The sequence below is a fragment of the Bubalus kerabau genome, chromosome 16 (genome assembly GCF_029407905.1).
Source record: "Bubalus kerabau isolate K-KA32 ecotype Philippines breed swamp buffalo chromosome 16, PCC_UOA_SB_1v2, whole genome shotgun sequence".
Classification (NCBI taxonomy): domain Eukaryota; kingdom Metazoa; phylum Chordata; class Mammalia; order Artiodactyla; family Bovidae; genus Bubalus; species Bubalus kerabau.
Window position 1 is genome coordinate 16,814,283 of NC_073639.1, and position 22,745 is coordinate 16,837,027.

Genomic DNA, 22,745 nt, shown 5'->3' on the forward strand with positions numbered 1-22,745 from the left:
TTAGAAAGTGAAGCAAAATATAAAGAAGCAGAACACATGATCACTCCTTTAGTGGCCCAGAGGTAATAACTATGAATACACATCATTTTGGGTCTTGGGTATCACCAAACTTTCTTTGCAAACATTTAACACATTTCCATGACTGAATGAATACAACAATTTATTTAAAGGATTCTCCCATTACTGGACCATTCTGTCATTGCTAATTTTCTGTTATAACAATGCCATGATCAATGTTGCCGCATAATTCTTGATAATATCCTTAAGAGAGACTCCTGAAAGTTAAGTCATTGGATCAAAGGCTTTTGATTCACTTTGCCAGAGAGCAATTATCAATTTACATGTCTCCAGCAGGAGATGTGTGCCTTTCTTATTTCACCCACGCCAGTACTGAGTCTGAGTTTCAAACACAACAAAATTCCCCTAATTTATAGCTGGAAAACAATATTGTTTTAATTTGCACTGAGTCTCGATAGTGCTCCTCTGCTTACTCACCATCTGTGTTTCTCTTGTGGATTTACTGTTCATATTTCTTACCTATTTATCCCATTGGAGTTCCAGTATTTTAATATTTTTTATGAGCTGCACATATAGGAAAGATATAAATAATTTATTTCCTATTTGTTTCCCTGCTAGTCCTTTGTCTTTTGATTTTGTTCATGCTATTGTTTTTCTTTAACCCACAGAAGTTTGAAATTTCTTTTTTTTTTTTTTAATTTTATTTTATTTTTAAACTTTACATAACTGTATTAGTTTTGCCAAATATCAAAATGAATCCGCCACAGGTATACATGTGTTCCCCATCCTGAACCCTCCTCCCTCCTCCCTCCCCATTCCATCCCTCTGGGTCGTCAGAATGGGAGAAGATAATAGCAAATGAAGCAACTGAAATTTCTAAGCAGACAAATCTCTTGTAAACTTTTCTATTGCTTTTTACGCTTAGAAAATCTCTGCCTCTCTGATCAGTTTATTTTCTTCAAACTTTTCAATAGCTTGCCATAAAATAATTCAACTCATTAATCTACCTGCATTTGTGGAATAAGGTCAGGATTTGAACTCTTAGCCTTCCTGCAAAGCTAACTTTGTTATTACAGGACCATTGAAACAGTCTACCCATTTGTTTGGTTTCATTTAACACACATTAAACTTTTATATATAGTCCAGTCTGAATTTATTTTATTCTATTGCTTTGTCTACACATTGATTTAACTGTAGCTTCATAATCTTTTATTAACCCCCACCTCAAGATTCTTTTCTTTACTCCTTCATTGAAAAATTTAGCTATTTTCACTAACGTATACCCAGGGATCCAACCCGAGTCTCTGAAATTGCAGGCAGATTCTTTACCATCTGAGTCACCAGGGAAGCCCCTTTAATGCATACTTCCAGATAATATGCAGAATATACATCTTTCAACTTTCAAAAAACATCACACTGTGATTCTGACATGGATTGTTTTAAACTATGAATTAAATTAGGAAAAATTAGAATAGCCTTATAATGCTCTCATCATATTAAGTCTTCTCTTTTAGGAACATTGACTGCCATTTATTTATTCAAATTTTCTTTCTCAGTTAAATCTGGTTTTCTTTATATAATTCTCATATATCGCTGGTTCAGGTTATTTATGCATTCTGTTGCTACTGAGAATGCGATTTTTTTTTCTCTCCATTATATTTTTCTAACTAGTTATTGCCAGATTAAAGAGAACTGACATACAATTTCTAAAAATAGATTCTTTAGTAATTTCTAGATAAACAATCCTATCATTTTACTAGACACAATCACTGTAAGTAATTTTGAATGAGTAAAAATGGAAGGACACTCATAAGTTTTTGGTATGACTGAAAATTAACAAAAATTTCCTGGAAAGTAATTTGGCAAAATACATGAAGAATTTTTGGCCTTCTAATTTCACTTCAAGAGCCAATCCCAAGAATATTATCATTTAATATCAATTAATCATTTCATCTACAAATGATGATAATTTTGGCTTATTTCCATTATTTATAAATCTTCATTTGAGTGCTTCTAGTCAAGGCATCTGGAACAATTTTAGCAGTATCCCCAGAATCCGTGTTTTCTTCCTAATTGTCATTAGCAATGTTCCAGAGTACAATGGCTTTTTACTACTGTGCAGTAACGGTCAACTTTAGAACAGAATGAAAAATATGTTCCTCTGTCCCAAATATATGCAAAACTGTGTTTATATATAGTTTCAGGGGTTTACAGACCACAGGAAGGTATCTATATGCTATGAACCTAAGTTCTGGCATTCTATCATTAAATGTGTAGTTTAGATTTTTTTTTTTGGCCTTAACCATACTAAGAAACTGTCTATCAATTCCTGCTTTATGAGGAGTTATTTTTGTTTCCAGGATTAAATGCTCAACTGCATCTCCAATGTCTTTTAAGGATCTATTAAAAAACCTTTTAATTTGGTTTAAATTTCACAAGAGGTCATTTAAAAAGTTTTTACTCTGGAAACAATTTCAAATGTATAGGTACAGAACAAACAACAAAGAAAAGCAGAACAAAGAACACCCATAGAACCATTATCCAGATTCATCTGTTGTGACAATGTGCTCCATATGTTCACCATGGGTACCGCCCTCCGTCTATTCTTCCACACACACCCTCATACACACACACATGTGTATATATTCTGACACAGGACTCTCAGATGGATAGACAGCTCTCTCTATTGATCTATAAATATAAAAGACATATATCATTTCTTCTTGAACCATTTCACGATGGCCCTTTACCCCTAAATACTTAAGTGTGCATTTCCTAAAATCAGGAGTTTTCTCTTACAAGCCACAGCACAGTTAGCAATGCCAGTGGACCTAACATTGATACGCCACGTCTATCCTTTCTACCACTCATATTCTAACTTTGTCTGCTAACCCCAGTAATAATCTTTGTAGTATTTTTTTTTCCCTGTCTGGTACAGGATCATGTCCACGGTCAGATTACTACAGAGCTGTGGTATCTCATTAGCCTCTTTTAGTTTGGAATATTTTCACATTTTTGTCTTTTGACATTGATATTTCGGAAGAATACAGTCCCTCCTCACCCTTTTTAATAGAATGTTCCTCATCTGTGGTTTGTCTGAAGGTACCCTGTGATTAGATTCAGATTTGCATTCTCAACGGAGATTCTCTGTAGGTGATGTTACCTCCTCATCAGGGTACCACAGCTGCAGACATATGATTGCCACCTGTCTCTCACTGGTGATGGTAATTTTGATCAGATTCTCATTAAAAAATTCTCTCTATGCTTATCATCCATTGATGATTCTTGCCTGATGGGCTGCAAAATGGAGACTTTCCACCAACTCACACTATATTTAGCCATCAGCCTTCGCCATTCATTTACTTATCTATTATTGGCATGGACTTACGAATTACTATTGTTCTCCAGTGGTTTAAAACTCATCACTGTATTTAATTATTTCAGTGTTTCAATTATCCAAGCTGGCAGTGGAAATCACTCCAAGTTGGCTCCTGTGACATGCCTCCATCGTGCATAAGTATTTCTTTACTTTCAGACGTAACAAAACATTCTATGCTCATCTTGTGCCCACCTGTTCCAGCCTTGAAGTCAGCCCTTTCTCCACAGTCTGGGTTCCTCTCTAGCAGCATGGTGTCAAGAAATGATGATCTGATCACTGTATGTGCTTACTACTGCTGGGTATCTTTGCCTCTTGACCCTTTCAGCACATGAATCGAAAACTATATGCACACAGATCGAACCCAATAGATGAATCAGAAACTACATGCACGCAGAAACACATCTATTGGATTGGTCCAAAAGTTCGTTTGGCTTTTTCTGTAACATGGAAAAAAATCCGAACTTTTTGGCCAACCCAATACATAGGCCTTCATACACACACATATACCAGAGACCACAAACATGCACGCACACACACATACACACTACTAAAAGCATAACTTCACACTAAAACTTCCACAGGGTTTATTTTTTACCCTCCTCCACACCTGTATGTCTCTTATACCAGTGAAAACCCAGGTTCCCCACAACATCCACACATTCACTCATTTGCTTAATTTTATAATATGAATACATCTTAAAGTTCCGTAACTGTTTCCTTCATTCTGCCACTAAATAATCAAGAGCACTCAAAAGAGTTCAGGATATGTTTGTTGGCACTCTACCTTACCTGGTCCAGGCCAAGGATATGCAAATGCTATGTTAGTCGCTCAGTTGTGTCCGACTCTTTGCGACCCCATGGACTGCAACTCACCAGGCTCTTTTGTCCATGGGATTTCCCAGGTAAGAATACTGGAGAGGGTTGCCATTTCCTACTCCAGGGGATCTTCCCAACCCTGGGATTGAACCCAGGTCTCCTGCATTACTATTATATTCATAAGTTATCTTGAAGTTTATTTGTCCAGTGAGTTAATGTATTCCACTTAAAATACATTAGCGTTTACTTGTTTACATTTGCTTTTAGTTTTAGGTTGTAAAGAATTTTTAACAGCTATTTCATTCTGCAGCAAAACATATGATAGAATAGTATCCCCAAATAGCAAATCACAATTTAAACTAATTAAATAAAAATTATGAGTCAGTAGACCACAAAAATCACTGATTGGGAAATGAAGAACTTCCTGACGACACAAACCGAAAAAGTATTTACAAACTGGAGCAGGTGTATATTATCTGGTGTTGGCTCCAGAATGACTGCCCGTCAGTTCTGGGGGAAGGAGAACGCGATAGACAGACCATTCAAGAGAAGCTCCAGCGAAGGCTCACCTTTCCCGATGTGCCGCCTCGTGTTTTCAATGGTGGAATTCCGGTTAACGTTGGACAGCAGCCCGAGGCAGAAGCGGTTCTTGTTGTTGGAAGGATCGGTGAAACCATCCACCAACACGCTCGTGGAGGAGGCATGGAACGCTTCGCCCACACGATTGTTGAGCTCATAGTAGACAATAGAGCACCAGTGTTTCGGCTCCTCATAAGCAACCGCCTGAACATCTGAAAGAAAGGAAAGCTTAGAGTCACCCACGGGGAGCGCCCCGGGCGTTGGAAAACTGAAGCTGCGGCGTAAAGTTGGCTCAGGGTCATGGGATGAAGACGCGACACAGCCACCGCTAGTATCAGGTCGAGTTTATCTCTGATCTCGGAAGCAGGGACTCCTTGCTAAGTGGGGCATTCACCTTCCATTGGAAGATAATATTCTCTGATGGCTATCAGATCAACAAGACGGCAGCTAAGCACGCCAGCAGTATGTGCTGGACACTCCCAGGACGCTGCTGGCTCTATAATTTGCCAAAATGGAAACGACCCCACCACTGACCCTGGCTCACCATCTAAAGAAAGGCAACAAGTGGCAAGGGAAAAAAACAAGTGGGGAGAGAACAACAGAGGACAGGAAATATGCCAAAGGTGCTGGCACAAAAAAGGAATGACTCTGGACAATGCCTCAGTATGCCGATGCTTTTCCAAAGCAATGAAAAATCAGTTTCTAATTATTGATAAAAAGTTACTTTACTTCACGTTGCCAGTAACTCGCACAGTTACAGCCTTGCTCCAGTCCTCAAACTCAGGAAGAAATCCTGCCAGCTGGCCATTCTTCCTGGATGAATCATATCTCTCTCACCCAGATTTCATGCTAACTTCCTTATATTTGCTTTAAGTCATGCAGAGCAGGTGTGTTTTGTCTCTCCATTCCCAGAATGGGCCAACAATGGAAATTACCCAACTTTACTGACAGGATGCAGCTTGTTAAGTCAAATCTCTTAAGACTAACAAATCTCCAAACAGAACATGCTTCTAAACATTTGCAACTAAAAGGTTCTAAAGATAAGTTCCTTCTGCAGTAAAACCTCTTATATCACTGCTTTAGAGATTCCAGGAATACAAACCATATATTTCCACTGTGCCAATATGTAATGATCTGAAGTTTTTATGAAGCCTGGAGTATACAATCACTTAAAAAAAAAGGAAAGAAAATCCATGTTTGAAGCATGAACTCTGTTAAAGGAGAACGACCTCTGTGTTCTGAACATCAACCTCCATGAATATTAAAACACCCTTTACTTTAGAATACGGTAAAGAAATTAAGAAAAATAATCATTAAAAAATCCATCCATACGTTCGCTGCTTTATACACTTAAGCAGGTGAGTTGAAAACAAACACCATCTTCCATGATTGCTAAGTGTCATCCCATGTCAATCAGCTATTATGTCAATCAGCAAGGTTCTTTCAGATATACAGGGGCCAAATCTTAAAGAAGGCTGCAACGTCATTAAGAGAAGGCTTTAATCAGCTACCAGGATCATTCAAAGTACTATTCATCTAGCTTGGAGACTGACAATTTTTTTCTGTAAAAGGCCAGTAAGGTCTTAGACGCTACACAATCTCTATGGCCGCTATTCAACTGTGCCCTAGCTGTGCAAAAACATCCACAGATAATATGTAATGAATAAACATGGCTACGTCCCAATAAAGCTTTATTTATAAAATAGGCAACAGGCTGACGTGGCCTGTGGGCTGCAGTGTGCTGACCCCCTGCTCCAGGAAAACCACCAAGGTTCAATAAAGCCAGCAGTCCTTAGAAAAACATTAACTGTAAACTTACTTTCTAATGGGGAAGCAATTTTTAGCCATTTAAAGGAAAAATCTGAAAGCCAATTAAAGGTCTGTTTTCTGAAATCAGACATTTTGGCTTAACAACCATGGCCGCAAGTCCACATGCTCGTAACTGTTTCAGGCTGTGCCCATTCTCTTCTGTTCCCCAAATACACATTCCAAAGGTGTGTGAGATAGGAGTTATTTTCCCCAACCAGAATCTTGGTCAGCTCATATGTTTGAGAGGATGCTTTACAGATTATCAAAATCCAGAGTCAGTAAAAAAACACAAAGCCAATAAAAAAGATATAAGAAATGTTTACATGTTAAAAAGGTGTAACTTCCCATTTATTTAACTTCCACTGAACATTGAAGTAAAGTTCTCTGAGTTCATCATCAACTTCAAAAACCTTAAAAAAATATCCGTAACTTCTGACAAAGTCTGAGGTTATTTCCAGTCCTTTACTTTAAAAAGTGCTAATTCTCACTGGTCAAAGCAAACACCCTCTTCCAATAACACAAGAGAAGACTCTACACATGGACATCACCAGATGGTCAACACCAAAATCAGATTGATTATATTCTTTGCAGCCAAAGATGGGGAAGCTCTATTACAGTCAGCAGAAACAAGACCGGGAGCTGACTGGGGCTCAGACCATGAACTCCTTATTGCCAAATTCAGACTTAAATTGAAGAAAGTAGGGAAAACAACTAGACCATTCAGCTATGACCTAAATCAAATTCCTTATGATTATACAGTGGAAGTGAGAAATAGATTTAAGGGACTAGATCTGATAGACAGAGTGCCTGATGAACTATGGATGGGGGTTCGTGACACTGTACAGGAGACAGAGATCAAGACCATCCCCATGGAAAAGAAATGCAAAAAGGCAAAATGGCTGTTTGGGGAGGCCTTCCAAATAGCTGTGAAAAGAAGAAAAGCGAAAAGCAAAGGAGAAAAGGAAAGATATAAGCATCTGAATGCAGAGTTCCAAAGAATAGCAAGGAGATATAAGAAAGCCTTCCTCAGTGATCAATGCAAAAAAATAGAAGAAAACAACAGAATGGGAAAGACTAGGGATCTCTTCAAGAAAATTAGAGATACCAAGGAAACATTTCATGCAAAGATGGGCTTGATAAAGGACAGAAATGGTATAGACCTAACAGAAGCAGAAGATATTAAGAAGAGATGGCAAGAATACACAGAAGAACTGTACAAAAAAGATCTTCACGACCCAGATAATCATGATGGTGTGATCACTGACCTAGAGCCAGACATCCTGGAATGTGAAGTCAAGTGGGCCTTAGAAAGCATCACTACGAACAAAGCTAGTGGAGGTGATGGAATTCCAGTTGAGCTATTTCAAATCCTGAAAGATGATGCTGTGAAAGTGCTGCACTCAATATGCCAGCAAATGTGGAAAACTCAGCAGTGGCCACAGGACTGGAAAAGGTCAGTTTTCATTCCAATCCCAAAGAAAGGCAATGCCAAAGAATGCTCAAACTACCACACAATTGCACTCATCTCACACACTAGTAAAATAATGCTCAACATTCTCCAAGCCAGGCTTCAGCAATATGTGAACTGTGAACTTCCCGATGTTCAAGCTTGTTTTAGAAAAGGCAGAGGAACCAGAGATCAAATTGCCAACATCCGCTGGATCATGGAAAAAGCAAGAGAGTTCCAGAAAAACATCATCTATTTCTGCTTTATTGACTATGCCAAAGCCTTTGACTGTGTGGTTCACAATAAACTGTGGAAAATTCTGAAAGAGATGGGAATACCAGACCACCTGACCTGCCTCTTGAGAAATCTGTATGCAGGTCAGGAAGCAACAGTTAGAACTGGACATGGAGCAATAGACTGATTCCAAATAGGCAAAGGAGTACATCAAGGCTGTATATTGTCACCCTGCTTATTTAACTTCTATGCGGAGTACATCATGAGAAACGCTGGGCTGGAAGAAGCACAAGCTGGAATCCAGATTGCCGGGAGAAATATCAATCACCTCAGATATGCAGATGACACCACCCTTATGGCAGAAAGTGAAGAGGAACTAAAAAGCCTCTTGATGAAAGTGAAAGAGGAGAGTGAAAAAGTTGGCTTACAGCTCAACATTCAGAAAACTAAGTTCATGGCATCTGGTCCCATCACTTCATGGGAAATAGATGGAGAAACAGTGGAAACAGTGTCAGACTTTATCTTTTTGGGCTCCAAAATCACTGCAGATGGTGACTGCAGCCATTAAATTAAAAGACGCTTACTCCTTGGAAGGCAATTATGACCAACCTAGATAGCATATTGAAAAGCAGAGACATTACTTTGCCAATAAAGGTCCATCTAGTCAAGGGTATGGTTTTTCCAGTGGTCATATATGGATGTGAGAGTTGGACTGTGAAGAAAGCTGAGCACCGAAGAATCGATGCTTTTGAACTGTGGTGTTGGAGAAAACTCTTGAGAGTCCCTTGGACCGCAAGGAGATCCAACCAGTCCATTCTAAAGGAGATCAGTCCTGGGTGTTCATTGGAAGGACTGATGCTAAAGCTGAAACTCCAATACTTTGGCCACCTGATGTGAAGAGTTGACTCATTGGAAAAGACCCTGATGCTGGGAGGGATTGGGGGCAGGAGGAAAAGGGGACGACAGAGGATGAGATAGCTGGATGGCATCACCGACTCAATGCACATGAGTTGGGGTGAACTCCGGGAGTTGGTGATGGACAGGGAGGCCTTGGAGTGCTGTGATTCATGGTGTTGCAAAGAGTTGGACATGACTGACTGAACTGAAAGAATGAAATAAGACATACCTAATAATGAACTTGTATTTTACCTTCAATTTGCGTTGTTGTTTTTTAGCCACAAAGTCATGTCAGACTCTTTGTGACCCCACGGACTGTAGCCAGCCAGGCTCCTCTGTCCATGGAATTCTCCAGGCAAGAATACTGGAGTGGGTTGCCATTTCCTACTCGAGGGGATCTTCCCAACCCAGGTACTGAACCCGTGTCTCCTTCATTGTAGGCAGATTCTTTACCGCTGTGCCACCTGTGAAGTCCTTCAATTTGCCTTAATTGAAGCATGCACGCAGGGAACAAATGCTGTTAGTTTGGTTCCGCTGCCACTATTCTAGATGAGGGCCAGAAGGAAGATGAGGCTTATGACTATTTATCCTGACAACCAAAGAAGCTTTTGGAAAGCCTTGTTATATGAACTTTTCATTCTGGAAATCACCAGTGAAAATTCTACTTCAATTTTATACTCACTTTTTCCCCCCCTCAACATCTCTTTGTCTTTCACTTAAAGATATTCTTTTATCACCAATTTGGAAGTATTAAGTACTAAGCCTCTAAACAGATGGCTGCACAATTATATTTAGACTTTCATTAGCTAAATCGGTGTGTCTGTTCTTCATATAAAAGGTTTATTTCTAATCCAAGGAATTCTTTCTACTGAAATTCTCTTATTATAAGTGCTCCTTTTCAAATAGCTATCTTTTTCAAGACTAATAAAGAATTTGTGAGAGAAAGCAACATTTGGACAGAGAACTTCAGACTCTAAAAAGAGAAGAAGCAGCAGTGCATTCTACCTCCTCTGTTGATTTCTGAAGGCAGAGAAGGCGCCATCATATTTGTGTCCATGGGTTGAGAGCCATCCTGGGTCATGGGGTCTTCAGGGGGCAGGTAAGCAGGTGGGGGTGTATCTGCTACAAAATTTGGAAAAAAAAAAAAAAAAAAAGATTTGTTTATCCTTAGTAAACACACAAGCACACAAGCTTAAAACATATATTCTCTTCCATGCCGAAATTCTTAAAAGATTGAGTGGCCACTTCACCGTCCCCATCTGAAGACTAGATGATACTGAACACTGGGCTTGGGGTATGCTTTTTGAAGATGGTTACCATCTCATATTCTTCTAGGACTGCAGTGAAAATTCAGTGGGAGGAAAGCATCGTATACCAGTTCTAGACGCTGTCTACCTACCCAGGATCACTCCTTTTTACAACAATCAGAAGAGCATTTAAATGTGCTTGCACACGACCCACCTTCAAAGGACCTCCGCATTTTGTCATTTCCCTGGTGGATGGAAAACTTTTGAAAGCTACACAGGGCTTCTTCAGAAAAGGAGCTGCAGGGTCTCGTGCATTAAATCTATGGGCTCTTAGGAATTTACCAACTGAGTTTCAAGACAGCCAACTTACTGACTTAAACTCTGAATTTCCCATGACTTCAAGAAGTCCGCCAGGACCACCTAACTTCCTATCCACTCAAATAGTCTCTAGCAACAGAATTAGAGGAAATAAATCAGTTTGTCACAATTATCTTCTATTTCAGAATTTCTGTATACATTTCTTCTGGAAAAGTTCACAATCAACTGGCAAATAAGATGCAAACATCATGATTTTTGAAACAACACTAACACAAGTCTTGTGCTTTTGCATTTTTCACTTTTAATTTTTTTTTTGACGTGGACCAATTTTTAAGTCCTTACTGAATTTGTTATGACATTGCTTCTGTTTTGGTTATTTTGGCCACGAGGCATGTGGGACCTCAGCGCCCCGACCAGGTATGAAATCTACAGCCCCTGCATTGGAAGGAGTCTTAACCACTGGACCACCAGCGAAGTCCCAGTCTTGTACTTTCTTAAGTAAAATACAGGGTATGGTTTTCCCACAAATAATCCTTTGTGATGGAAAAACAAGTTCCTCAAAGGGCCATGGCGAGCCCATGGTACCATCTGGCACATATGACAGAGCAGGAAACACAGCTTCACCTTAACCAGTAGCCTGGATGACACCACTCGGGGCAACCGTCAGATAGAAAAAGCTAACACGGCTCTTGCAGAGTTTCTTAGTGATTTCCCAGACTGACTCTCCAGCTGAATCACACCCTGGCCACTTCCACCGTCTCCCCAACCCCCCACCCCCTCGTCCCTCAGCTGCTACCAAGCACAGAGACAGGACCGCAGGGACCTGATCCGGATGCCTTTTCTACCCTTTCTACCGCTTTTTTAAAATTCAGCTTCTTCCTTGCAGCTGTAACACTGCCTCTGTTTTATTTCCAGCCAAAAACGAAGACAAAGAGCCTCCTCTGAGACCAAATCCAATAAATTTCTGCAAGCAGACTGGTGAAAACTTCATCACCTCCCTGTGGCCTCAGCTCCAGTGGGAAGGACCGCATACTATGGGTGATGCTCTGCGCTCTCCGTGAGGCCCTCCTCCCACCCCTTCAGCTTTCTCTGCTCCACATTTTCTCTACTCGGCCTGTGCCTCAATCCCTGACAGCCAGGGACAAAGTGTAAATTCAAGCAATGATCTTCAGTATTTTCCACTCTTGGGGCTACCCTGAGTCTGCCACTGCTTCAAAGCCACCCAAAACATCTAACCTTGACTCTAACCTGTTCCTCAAACTCAACGGGTCCAGGAGGAAACAGGAAATCACCCGATGATATGAGTTGGATTTTGAAATAAATCTGTCTCCCATCCTCATCTTAAACAGTTTCTGATTGAAAACAAGCCAGTTCAATATAAACAGGCTTAAAATGCAAAAAAGCACTAAGTACATAAATAAACGATAAGAATATCAAGTAGGGGCCACTTTTCCATTTTTGAGAAGACACTAGCTCCGCTATCGAATTCAAATTTGCCCCCAAACATTTCAATATGTTAAACATGCTTGCCCATACATTTTCCCTTCTTAAATGTTAATAGATGTCAAGTGCATCTTTGCTTAATGTACCCTCTGTGAGGCTGACTGGCTAGAAATCTGGCACTAATCATTTTTATTGTTCTGAGATGCTGGCTTATTAACCTATAACGCGAAAAATATAATGTCCTAATTAATCATTTAATTGACAGACATTACACCCTCAGAGAAGCCTACAGAAAGATAATGGTCTTTTGTCTTTGCTAAGGTAAACAAGCAGATGGTTTCCAGTACTTCTGCTGCAAGTCCTTCGTTGTTCAAGTGTATGTTTCTCAGGATTACATCACCACTTAAACGAATTTAATTAAGTGTGTGTGGGGGTGCGTGTGTGTGAGATCCCCCAGGAAATATCTTTTCTGAGGTTGCACTTATGACAGGGTTTTTTTTTTCCTGGCATGAAAACAGCAAATGTGTGTGGCGTGCTATTTTTTTTCCGCTCGCTTTTATCAAGAGCAAAGGCTGGAACAACCATGCCACTCCCAGAAGGATGCAGCTGTTTCAAAACCTTTCAAAAATCAAACACGAAAACATATTCAAGCATCTGTGCCGGACAAATAAAACACCGCCTTGCTTGGCTACAAGGTGTCTCCTTTCATTCAAAGTTGTATCCTGAGTTTTAGAGCACAGCGCCACGTCCCAAGGCTTGCGAGCTCTCCCCATTCCAGGAAACCTGGCTTCTCCACGGCACTGTGATGATGCGTCTCACTGACCACAGAACATTACTGAATGCAGCAACCTACCTGGCATCTGAAAGGGGCTTCCTGGGTCTGAGCTGGTCGGAGAGTGAGGGTACGTGCTGCTGCTGCTTCCAGGAGAGTTGGGGTAACTGCTGTTGGGAGAATGAGGAAACGGATGGCTGTTGGGCTGCTGGAAAGAATCCGGGAAAGTGGCGTTGAGTGGCATGTGAGGCTCATTTTGCCCTAAGTTGCGGAACTGAGCTAAGAGGCTGTGCTGAGGATTGTATTCGCTGTGTCTTGGAACCAGTACTGGAGGAAGAACTGGAAAAGGGGAAAGAGAAAAAAAAAAGAGGGACCAAAGTGAGAATGATGAAAATCTTTTAATAAGGTCACACTAAAACACAACCAAGTTGAAATATAATCCGTAAGTCACAACAAGTTATTTGAACCTTGTCGTGCTGCCAACTCAAAAGCACCATTCAAATGAAAAGCCATTTCCCACTTGGGAACAAATGCCGTAAAAATGATGATGGTCTGCTCAGAATCATTGACGGCCCAGCCCGAGACCTGCAGCATCAACCAAGTGCCCAGGCAAAGTCTGCAAAATACATTCTTTGACGTGAAAAATGTTAAAGTTCCCTGATTCTTTATTTTCTCACCCACTAAAACCCAAGGTACAACTAAGAACATACATCGCCATTGATAATTCCAGTTTACCTCCCTGGTGGAAAAGATTTCATACTTAAGAGTTAATAATATTTATTGAATGCTGTGAATTATCCACCACAAATGTTTTAAAATTAAGTCTTTATTGAATTTGTTACAATATTGCTTCTGTTTAATGTTTTGATTTTTTTGGCTGTGAGGCACCTGGGATCTCAGGTCCCTCACCAGGGATCGAACCTGTGCCCCCTGCATTTGAAGGCAAAATCCCAGCCACTGAACCACCAGGGTGGTCCCCACTCACCACAGATGTTTTAAATGGACACGTTAGCTCACTTTAAACCAAAGAAAGTGTGCTGATAGTAACTAAGGTTGAGAGGATAAATACAATGAGCAGTATAAAATCCAAACGCCATGAAGATAATTAATTAGATAAAAATGCAATATTTTGTGGGACAGGCTTTATAGCGTGTCCCAGTAGTCACACTTCATGAACACTTTCCTCTAAGGATCTGAGTGCATTTACCACTTCTCAGCAACCCTTATCACCACCTGATAGGCAAAGGAAGCAATACAATCAGCATTTTACCAACTGAACACTCAAGGTACAAAGGTCAAAAAAAATGTACGCCCTAGTAGAGAAGGAAATCAAACAAGTCAAATCACTCCCCAGAGCTCCGTGTGTTAGGAACCTAAGGAGTCAATAATTAGCAGGGTTGTTCTCCATCTCCAGAAAACTCCAGACGCAAAGCCACTACAAGGGCGATGAGAAGGGAAGGGGCGGGCCAGATACCAGAACCCTAACTGGGTTGTTCCTAAGCTTCCTGCCAGGGTCACCAGATGGCTCCTCCCGAAAAATAAAGGTCCCTGGAATCCCTACTGCTCTCGTGGCCTTGGTTAGAAGGAGAAAAACAGTCCATTTGGTAAACTGCACGAGAGGAGAAAGGAAGAGATTTAAAATCTGTTATTGTTACTGGGAGTTAGGACTCAGAATACACTTTCCCCAAGAAACCGTATTTAGTGGCATTAGGAATTAAGTAGATTTTTTGAGGGCCTTCCAGTGAATCTATCCATGGCTTATACCATTTCTATAGGAAAAAGTGCTCTTAACACTTGGATTATAACTGATTCATGAGCTGAAAATTAAGTAAAAATTGGTTTCTGAAGGTGTTAAAATGTCTCATATGCTGCATCTTAAATGTCTCCATAATCCTCCATAAAATTCACTGATTTCCCTACAACTTAATCCTTTAGAAACAAATCTTTTTAGTGTAATAAATGTATTTCCTTTTTCACACAGTGATGGAGTTTGTCCAAATCAAAAGCATGATAGTTACTTATAATGGAAAAGAATCTGAAAAAGAATGTATGTGTGTGTATATATATGTATACAGCAGAATCACTTTGATGTATATCTGCAACAAGCACAACACTGAAATCAATTATACTCCAATAAAAAAAAAAAACCTACAAAGAGAAAAAAAGAAAATGAAAAAACATAATTCTTCCTTTTACCTTTCAGGAATCACTTGAAATGTAAACTACTTTGGTTGAAGAAAAAGTTCCCAATAGTCACAAGCACTTTCCCAACACCAACAGAAATCCACTGGGTTGGTTAGAAGGTTCGTTTGAGTTTTTCCATAAGATGAACTTTTTGGTCAACCCAATATATTCCAAAATAGACACATGCTCTGAACTAGTGCAGTATCTTTAAGTTACCTACACAATCAAACACTTTTTCCCTTTTTCTTTCAGCTGTTACAACTTGAATTACTGCTTCCCAATTTGTGTTTATAGTCACCTTACTGTAACTTCTCCATTCTGATGCTTACCTTTAAAAGCTAGAAAATATTGGCCTGTAAACCCTCCTACCAACAGGAGCACAGACAGCAACAGAAAAATCAATTCTCTGTCTCTCTTCTCTCGCCGCCCCCCCCACCCCCCACCGCCCTTACTTGGGCTCCTGTTTCAGCGACTCCTCCAGTTTTACAGCTGGGCATTTCTTTCTTCTCCATTGCCTGCAGCGGAAGGCAGGGGGAGGCAATGTATTTCTGCACCTCCGGTGGATGCTCTGCACACGTATCCCCGTGTACCTGTTGTTTGGTGTGCAGTGGTCTGGCTCTAAAGCACAGGTCTGCCCTTGGTGTACACCACAGGCGAGATCAATCAGCTTTTGTACGTGACCTCGGAAGTGAACCACCAGCTACAACAAAGCAGCACTCTACAGAGGAGCTTGACAAGATCAATACCTTTTTTCTCACCTCTGACAATTAAAAGATGAGATGATTTTGCCACTCCTGGTGTAGGTACAGGTATATTTTAATAAACTTAAAAAAGGTATTGAGGTATCACACATCTATAGTAAAATGTATAAATCTTCATATAAATGGAATCATATACACCCTTGTGTCTGGCTTTAGCTCAACATGATGTTTGTATGATTTATCCAATGTTGCATGTAACACCTCATTATATGTATGTATTACAATTTATTTACTCAGTCTGCCCATCTAAACTCCTCAGAGGATAATCAATTTCTTTTTTTTTTTTTTTCCCCTGGTTCCTGTGCATCTTCTTGAGGAAATTAAGCAGATAAAATGTTTGCTTGCTTATTTCATCTTTATGAATAAAAAGAAAGGCAGCCCCTGCGCTTTGCTTTTCTCAACTTTGTTTAGTTGTTTAGTCGCTAAGTTGTGTCCTACTCTTTGAGACCCCATGGACTACGCTTGGCCTCCCTGTCCTTCACTATCTCCTGGAGTTTGCTCAGATTCACATCCACTGAGCCTGTGATGCGATCTAACCATCTCATCCTCTTCTCCTTTGGCCTTCAATCTTTCCCAGCGTCTTTACCAATGACATGGCTCTTAGCATATTCTAGAATTAACTTCATACTACCTGTAGAGATCTTCCTAACTTGCTTTTATAGCTAAGAGCACCATGGTTTATTCAACCTATCTCCAATATCTGGGCATTTAGGTAGTCTGCAATATTTTAACCATTATATACAATACTGCAGTGACTGACTCCATGCATATACTGCAGTACTGCTAAAGGTGTATCCTCGGAGCGGACGTACTGCATCAAAGGGTAAATACAGGTATAATTCTGTTATCGTCACGTCTCCATGCATAGGGGTTGTGCCATTTTGCATAGCTACAAGCAACAAACGAAAGTGATTTTTTCCCCCAAAGTCTCCCGAACAGACTATTCTGTCAAATTTCTTACGTTTTTGACAACTGGATGCGTGAAAAATGGTAGGCATTTTAGTGCCCTTTTACATTTCTATAGATGTCTTTTCATGTTGATCATCTTCTCACGTACTTCAGAAGACCTGTGTTAGTCTTCTTTTGTGAACTGTCTGCTTGTACCTTTTGCTCACTTTTGGTCTTCCCATTTTTCATTAAAATAAGTAAATCATGTAATATATAGGCAAATATATCTTATCCATATTATAGATCTTATACATTATCTATATAAGATATAATAATATCTAAGATACATTATCTATATATAAAATATTGTATCTTATCTATATATCTTATATATATTAGAGATATCAGCCCATGATATATTATGTTCCAAATAGCTTATCACAGTCTGTCACTTTGCCTCTTGACTTTGCTTATGTGCAAGTTTATTTTTTGGTAGTCAATTTTTTTTTTAATTGCATGTGGATTTTGAGTCATAGAGTCTTCTTCTACACCCAGGTTGTAAGGAGGAATTCATCCAAGCATTCTTCCAATGCATGTAAGGTATCATATTTTATTTAAATCTCTGATTCATCTGGAGTTCAGTTTATTTATACCATAAGGAGTAGATCTAATTTTATCTTTCCAAATGGCTAGCCAGCTGCCCCAACACCATTTATTAAAAAGCCCACCTCTGTCCTAGTGGTCAGAGATGCCACCTTTCTCACAAACTTCCACATATGTTAGGGTCTATTTTTCAGATGTTCCATCCCATTCCATTCTAGTCCGTTGCCCTGTGTCACTCTGGTTTAATTATAGAGACTTTATGTGTGCATGCATGCTCAGTCGTGTTCAATGCTATGCGACCCCCACAGACTGTAGCCTGCGAGGCTCCTCTATCCATGGGATTTTACAGGCAGGAATACTGGAGTGGGTTGCCATCTCCTCTTCCAAGGGATCTTCCCAACCCAGGGATTGAACCCGCGTCTCTTGCATCACCTGCACTGCAGGCGGATTCTTAACCACTGAGCCCCCTGGGAAGCCCCGTAGGGACTTTATAGTATATGCTAATATCTGTAGGGTTAGTCCCCTCTCACGGTGCACTTCACAGTTTTACTCACATGCTTACTTTTTCATACGAACTTTGATGGTCACCTTGTAGACCTCCAGAAAAAAAAGATTATTGATCCTTTTACTGGAATCAAATTGTATTTAAACATCAACTTAGTAAGAATTAATATCTTATAATGTTAAAATATTTTATTCAAGAACTGGGAAGGTCAAGTCTACTTTTGCAGCTTTCAGGATTGTTCCATAGCTACTATCTGTACTAGTTTGCGAGGTCTGCCCATAACAAAGTACCACAGACCGTGGGGCTTAAACCACAGAAATTTATTTACTCAAAGTTCTGGTGGCTGGAAGTCCAAGAGTAAGGTGTTTGGCAAGTTGGTTTCTTCTGAAGCCTGTCTTCTTGGCTTGCAGATGGCCACTTGCTGTGGTTCTTCCATATTACTTCCCTGGTGTCTCTCTTTATGTATCTCCCCATCTCCTCTTCTTATAAGGATACCAATCGGTTTTGAGTCCAGCCCAATGGCCTCATTTTAACTTTTTAAAGGCCCAATTTCCACATACAGTCACATTCTTAGGTACTTCTGACTGGGGCTTCAACAGATACATTTTGCAGGGGACAGAATTTAACCTATAACACTGTATTAGGATTTAAACATTTCTCATTAAGTTTATTAAGTATTTTATCTTTTCTGTTGCTATTTTAAATGGAGTTTTCACTTTTACCTTATACCTTTCACTTTCACTTATACCTTCTATCTGGTAATTATTTATATATTGGTTATTGACGTTTCTATTTTCTATGTTACTGTCTGGATGAATTCTTTTGTTGTCTCAGTTATTTTTATCATGGACTCACTGTATAGTTCTCCAGCAAATGATCATTCTCTCACAGCTAATTTTACTTCTCCCTTTCAAATTATTTTCTTGTGCCTAACTGAACTGGTTAGTAGTGCCAATACTTTGTTCAAAAGTAATGGAAATGGGGATTCTTTGGTGGCCCAGTGGTAAAGAATCCGCCTGCCAATGCAGAAGATACAGGTTCAATCCCTGATCTAGAAGGATTCCCCATGCTGCAGAGCAACCATGCCCGTGAGCCCCACAACAAAAGCGGTCACTGCCATGAGAAGCTTGGGCACCGCAACTGGAGAGCGGCTGGGTGTGGCTGTGTTAAAACGCTCAACTTTTACAAACAGCTAACAGATTTGACTTGGCCTGTGGGCAGTTTTCCAATCTCTGGCTGCTATGATTACTTAGGTTTTTCCCACATAACCTGTCATGTATTTAGACTGGTGTATTAAAGTTCCTATTATTGGGTGTGTTTCTGTTTGTTTTTCCTGCCATACTGTACTTTATACAGGAGGTTGCTGTGATATTTGGTGCATATATGTTCACTTTAACACATCACTGACCATATGTATCATGAAGTTTTAGAGCTTAAGATCGATCCAGCGTTCATTACACAACTTATGATTGTCATAATCATTCACATTTCACTGTTAGGTCTTTGTCCCAATCGTGTGTATATGATAAACGCAAGTTTATTACCATAAAATCTTAAAAAATGACACATCACGAAATTTCTCATTTCTAAAAGAGCCCCTGAAGAAATCCACCTTGTTGACTATCGAGTAAAATCAAAGAACATGTTCTAGAGGAAATAATGCCCAGAGGATGAAAAGAAAAATGCTGCGAAAACGTGGAGTCTGCTCTTCTAAGGGAAAGTGCAGTGATCATGGTATATTTGTAAGAGACGTTCTGTTCTTTTCCACAGAGATGTCAGCTATATTGCTATCACACTCCAATGAAGTATTAGAATGCTTTAGTGAGACATACAAAGTTTCAAATAAACACATTAAGTGCAAAAAAAGTTGTTATTTACTCAAACGAGGGTGTTTCAATATTCACTTACAAAACAATCACCCACCCTATTAGTTTCTGCAAAAACGCCCCAGTCAATAACGTGCTGAAGTGTCTCCCTGGGTCAGTGCCTTCTGGTCTTCTCAATTCTATTTTGTGTGATATCAGAATCACAATCCTCCACTTGTTGTTTACAGGTGCCTGATATATCTTTACCAATTCCTTGATTTTTAGCTTTTTAATCACTTTTTCTTGGGGGGGGGAGGGATGGGTCTCTTGAAAACAGCATAAAGTTTTGCTTTCTGAACCAACTTGGAAATCTCTTAATAGGTGATTAAGCCTATTTATGTTTATTGATATGACTCATGCTTGGTATCAACTCTGTCATGTTATTTTTTGTTAGTTATTTATTATATTTACTGTACTTCTCTATGTGGTGTAATTATTTGTCTTCTGTGTTTTTTAAAAAGGAAACTCTAAACATAATTTTATATTGCTGTAATATGATGATTTTTCTATTTGTATCTTTTAATGTCTTCCATTTTTTCCTTACTTAACCTTACTTAATTAATACTTAATTATTTAAGCCTGGAACCATGCTGAGCACATTATCACACCCTGCAAATAAGAAAGCTGGAGGGATAACTTACCTAAGGTCCCAGAGAAAGGGTGGAGAGTTGGGATTCAAACAAAGGCAATGGGCACTCTCAACCCCTGAGGTTCTGCTGTCTTGATGATCAACTTTCCAAGAATGTTAAATTCTGTCTGATATAGTCTGTTTAAGGGATGTTTAAGGGATAAGTGAGTAGAATAAATTCTAGAAGTGTTTCTGGACAAATTAAGGTCACGCAACTGACAGGAGAAAACTCCAGTCTAGTCAAATAAGTTCAATTATGAAACACTTCTAACTCCTTGACGATGCTAATAGGTGCATCACTACCAAATCTGATTCATATAGCTTGAAGATTATAAATAAAGTATCTGTATATTTTGGCTTGCCTGGGACAGTCCCAGCCTGTAGCTGTTTTCTGATGGAATTATTAATAGGTGACCCAATGTCACTCCCAAAAGGGCTTCCCAGGTGGCACAGGTGGTAAAGAACCCACCTGTCAATGCAGGAAACATGAAACCCGTGTTCAATCCCTGGGTGGGGAAGATCCCCTGGTGAAGGAAATGGCAACCCACTCCAGTATTCTTGCTGGAGAATCCCCATGGACAGAGGAGCCTGGCAGGCTACAGTCCACGGGGGTGCAAAGAGTCGGACACGACTGAAGCAACTTAACACATCACTCTCAAAAGTGTTCTGGTTTGGACAGCAAATCTTATGGTCATCCAAACTATTAATAACTGATTACATTTAGGAATGGTATGGGGGTCTGAAACAGCTGCTAGACCTGGAATGAAGTATTAATGTGAAAGAGAAGAAACAGGGGGAAGCGAGCCAGGCAGGCTTACGTCCACACACACAAGCTGCTCTAAAACGAGGCCCAGGCGCCTCGCCTGCGCTGACTCCTGAAGGACAAGGAGATGCGTGCTCTGTCCCAGAGGCTCCCCGACCCCCAACTCCTCTTCCTTTCATTTCAGCAATATTTCAATATGAAGCTATGTTTGCTATTGGGGGAAGAGAAAATAAAAAAATACTCAGGCCAATGATCTACGTGTAAACAAACCTCTATGAAATTCTTATTTCCTGGGTGAGAGGCTGATGAGCCAGGTGAGAGGAGTGAGATGTGCAAACTCGACAACTGACTCAGGCCAGAAACTGGAAGGGAGAGAGGGTGAGGAGTGTCCTCCTCTTAGTATTTCTTTCCACGTTTCAGTCTATTTCTAGTTTAGGGAAAAGACAAACAGGGGAGCACTGACTCTCCCGGGAACCCTTTTCCTCGGCACACTGATAAAACTACTCCTACCTGGCAACTTGAGAGAATGACTTACGTTTGCAGCTTCCCTTTAAGGACTGCTCCTACTGGTTCATTTGAATTGTGAGAATCTCCTCTGAAAGAAGGACCCAATGTTTAAACACTTTCTTTACGCCCATAAACTTCTTTTTGAATTGAATCATTTAAAATTCCGAATGTGTTGTATCATCCTTGTATTTTAGGAGTCCTAATGGATGGAGAAGCCTGGTAGGCTGCAGTCCGTGGGGTCGCGAAGAGTCAGACACGACTGAGGGACTTCACTTTCATGCATTGGAGAAGGAAATGGCAACCCACTCCAGCGTTCTTGTCTGGAGACTCCCAGGGATGGGGGAGCCTGGTGGGCAGCCGTCTATGGGGTCGCACAGAGTCGGACACGACTGAGCGACTTCACTCTCACTTTTCACTTTCATGCACTGGAGAGGGAAATGGCAACCCGCTCCAGCGTTCTTGCCTGGAGAATCCCAGGGACGGAGGAGCCTGGTGGGCTGCTGTCTATGGGGTCGCACAGAGTCGGACACGACTGAAGCGACTTAGCAGCAGCAGCAGCAGCAGCAACCCTGGAGAATCCTATGGACGGAGGAGCCTGGTGGGCTACAGTCCACGGGGTCGCAAAGAGTCGGACACGACTGAGCGACTTAACTTTCAACTTTTCAACCTTGGTTAAAATAAACAAAAAACTTGAGATGTTTTCACACTATCTCTTCAGGAGGATTCTAGTTTGGGGGGTGACGGGGGAAGGCTCCTAGATAATTTCACAACACCTCCCTCCACCTACTCAAAAACTCCTAGTAACTGCGTATGTATCTTTTCCTAATAGCTCACGAGGAAAAAAAAATCAAATTTCTGCCTTTTGAAGTATTTATGCATCTATTTCAGTTGGGGCTTCCCTAGTGGCAGGAGATGTGGGTTCAATCCCTGGGTCAGGAAGATCCCCTGGAGAAGGAAATGGAAACCCACTCCAGTATTCTTGCCTGGGAAATCCCCATGGACAGAGAAGCCTGGTGGGCTACAGTCCATGGGGTTGCAAGAGCCGGATACAACGTAGCAACTAAAACCACCGCCACCATTCA

The 22,745-nt window shown here is 40.4% G+C and overlaps 1 protein-coding gene across 6 annotated transcripts in view; it reads right to left on the reverse strand.

The window, feature by feature from the left end:
• SMAD1 (SMAD family member 1) overlaps positions 1-22,745 on the reverse strand; it is an 86,359-nt gene that overhangs the window by 6,948 nt on the left and 56,666 nt on the right. For 5 of the 6 annotated variants that reach the window (XM_055550954.1, XM_055550952.1, XM_055550955.1 and 2 more), the window contains exons 3-5: positions 13,041-13,298; positions 10,185-10,301; positions 4,783-5,004 (exon numbers count right to left, since the gene is read on the reverse strand). In XM_055550954.1, coding sequence (XP_055406929.1) covers positions 4,783-5,004; positions 10,185-10,301; positions 13,041-13,298 — 597 coding nt within the window. The remainder of the gene's footprint in view (positions 1-4,782; positions 5,005-10,184; positions 10,302-13,040; positions 13,299-22,745) is intronic. The other variant, XM_055550958.1, reaches the window with a different exon arrangement.